General features: G+C 47.3%; 1 protein-coding gene across 1 annotated transcript; it reads right to left on the reverse strand.

The window, feature by feature from the left end:
* Positions 1-278: 278 nt before the first annotated feature.
* Positions 279-544, reverse strand: H310_15385 (hypothetical protein; the record flags this gene model as incomplete). The annotated part of the gene is made up of 1 exon (XM_008883361.1): positions 279-544. A coding segment is annotated over one exon (264 nt), but the record flags the coding sequence as incomplete, so codon positions are not given.
* Positions 545-845: the final 301 nt, after the last annotated feature.

Here is an 845-nt window from a genome sequence, read left to right on the forward strand (position 1 = left end):
GAGTCCACTGGGAAAGTGTGTTCTAGAAATACAGTTCAATTCAAGTTATTGTTGCTTCGAGTGCAAGTATTGTGCGGCAGAAGGTGGTTTGAGCCCAAAGTAGTGGGACACTTGATTGCCTTGCTTCATGCAAGTATGCACGTTTGTCAATACGACAGCCACACTATGGTGCATTCCAAGAAACTGCAGCCACAGCTTTTGATCACCCTTGTAGTCGACGAAAGTCCACAAGTTGCGGACAATGCCAAAGCCCTATTCCACACTTACTCGCAAAGCACTCATGCGGCGATTTAAACTCCGCCTGGTGCTCATTCAACCTCGCACCATTGAATCCTGATACTATTACATCATTGATCCCATAAGCTGGGTCTCCGTAGATCACATAGCGAGTACCTGAAACAACTAGCACTCTCTGCAGTTTCTCAACCAAACCACTTTGTGCCAACAGGTACGCATCATGACGCGAGCCTGGCTTTGGTCCATGAAGATGGACAATAATTCCATCAGGCGGTGTCACAGCTTGGTACTTCAACGCATGCTTTCGCTAGAATAGACTCTATTTGTAATTGAAAGTTGGTAATATGAAGCTCACCTTGTGACCATTGTAGACTGCTTTTTGAACCCTTTTACCAGGTCGACATATACCACGCACTGTCCCGTCAATGAGCCAATGCATGTTTTAAGGGGAGCTCCTTGTGCATGAATTGCGTTCCCACAGCTCTTCATCCAGTCGGCGTTGAGACGGTCGAAATCCCATTCCAGCAGGTGGCCAAACCGGTTGAAAACATGCTGAACCATGCCTTTAGCGATGGACAAAAGAGCCTCACGGCTACGGCCAAACGTCT

The sequence above is a fragment of the Aphanomyces invadans genome, assembly GCF_000520115.1.
Source record: "Aphanomyces invadans strain NJM9701 unplaced genomic scaffold supercont1.418, whole genome shotgun sequence".
In the NCBI taxonomy this organism is placed as follows: Eukaryota; Oomycota; class Saprolegniomycetes; order Saprolegniales; family Verrucalvaceae; genus Aphanomyces; species Aphanomyces invadans.